This window comes from Panicum virgatum, chromosome 7N, assembly GCF_016808335.1.
Source record: "Panicum virgatum strain AP13 chromosome 7N, P.virgatum_v5, whole genome shotgun sequence".
Lineage (NCBI taxonomy): Eukaryota > Viridiplantae > Streptophyta > Magnoliopsida > Poales > Poaceae > Panicum > Panicum virgatum.
In genome coordinates this window covers 40,295,818-40,297,671 of record NC_053151.1, presented here as the reverse complement: position 1 = coordinate 40,297,671, position 1,854 = coordinate 40,295,818, and the positions used below count along the sequence as shown (strand labels likewise).

The 1,854-nt window shown below is 47.5% G+C and overlaps 1 protein-coding gene across 1 annotated transcript; it reads left to right on the top strand.

Moving 5' to 3' along the window:
* The first annotated feature begins 449 nt into the window (after positions 1–449).
* Positions 450–1,461, top strand: LOC120681259 (acyl-acyl carrier protein thioesterase ATL3, chloroplastic-like). The gene is made up of 5 exons (XM_039962771.1): positions 450–569; positions 731–848; positions 940–1,049; positions 1,179–1,274; positions 1,345–1,461. The coding sequence occupies exons 1-5, from the start codon at positions 450–452 to the stop codon at positions 1,459–1,461; spliced, it is 561 nt and encodes a 186-aa protein (XP_039818705.1).
* The last annotated feature ends 393 nt before the right edge of the window (positions 1,462–1,854 follow it).

Sequence of the window (1,854 nt, the reverse complement as noted above, 5' to 3'; positions counted from 1 at the left end):
ACAACACTTTCCATCCTAATAAAAATCCAATTCTTTTCTCCACACAAATTTGATGCCATGTCATCATGTCAATGTTGTTTATCCATGCAGCATGCCATTTAATGAGACTAAAATCCCATTACATGAAACTTCCTTGCATCGAGAATTTCCTAGCAGAGAGAACGGCCGAGCATGCCCAATGGCTCGCCCGGCCCACACACAGGATTAGAATTTTCCGAGTAAAACTCCACAGGCCACACGAGGACACAGTTGAAAAACCGGCATTTTCATGCCCATGCTTTGATTCTCCATCACCTATATAACTAGCTAGGTCGCCACGCATTGCCATCAAGGCATCAACTATCTGGGCGGTATCTAACGCTGCCATCAGCCACCACCATATCCAGTGCTCGGCGAAGGACGTACGTACGTGCCACACACACCACTGTTGCTCGCTCGCAAGATCTCAAATGCAGCAGCAGATAATGGGCGCCCTCGTTCGTCAGGCCACCGGGCTCTCCCCTCGGCTGCGCGCTGCAGATGGGATAAGCTTCAGCTCCGGCGGCGCCCATGGCCACCACCGCGTGGTGGTACGCACTGATGGTCGGCGGGCGCGTCGTCTCGGCAGGGTCGCGGCGGCGCACGCGGATGCGCGGCCCAGGTACTGCCGGCTCCGGGGTATGGCCGCCGTCGCCGCCCGCGACACCAGCCGCGAGCTGCTCACCCCGGCAAGTACGCCGCGTCGAACCAGCTCGCCACCGCCATGAGCAAGGACAAGTTCTTCGAGATCGAGATGGTGGTCCGCGACGACGAGGTGGACGAGTACGGCGTCGTCAACAACCCGATCTACGCCAGCTACCTCCACAGTGGTGAACCCTCTCGAAAGATTATCCATAATTCCTAGCTAGCTAGTATAGTAGACACACATGACACGTGCCTGTCAGCGATTCTCAATATCAGGTCGTGACGTGATGCTTGAGCAGCTGGGCATCAGCGTGGACTACTGGACATCCACGGGCAACGCCATGGCTCTGTCAGAGTTGAACCTCAAGTACTTCGCGCCTCTCAGGGTACATGTCTCTCTATCTTTGTTCATTTGCTAGCTGTCTAAACTCATTCATGCCAAATTCCTCGTGCAATGAAAAAATGTCACGGAATTTTACTTATAATTCAACATTTTATATGTGTTGCATCGTCAGAGCGGTGACGTGTTTGTTGTCAAGGTGAAGCCCGTGCTAATCAAAGGCGTGCGGATTATTGTGGAGCACATGATCGAGACCCTGCAGGATCGTAAGGTACATCACAATACAGCATGCATGTTATCGTAAGTATTTGTCTCGCACATTTATTTGTTAATATTGGCAGCTCGTGTTGGAAGGCCGGGCGGTCGCTGTTTGCCTCAACAAGGACTTCCGTCCAACTCGGGTATTCCCGGAGTTGTCAGCGAGTTTAATAGAGGTCTTCTCCTGCAAAGTTGCCTAGTAAGAGATTAGGAGAATAATCTTAGGAAGGAAAAACTGGAAGAAAGCTGTATTTATGCTCTATTTGTTATGCTAAATTTTGTACCTACAATGTATGATATATACATATAAATAAATTAAATAAGGGAATTGGAATTGGGTACGAGTATACTCCCTCCAGGTTGGTAAAAGAAGTCGTTTAGGACATCGACACGATCTCCAAAAACAATTTTGACCACTATATTTTTGCTATAAAAATTTATAAAATATAGTCAATATATACTTTTACGAAACTACATTTCAAGATGAATCTGTTTACATCACTTTCATATTTTCAAACTCAATGCAAAAAAATTATTTATAGTCAAAGTTTAAAATATTTGACTTCAGACAAACTCAAAACGACTTTCTTTAC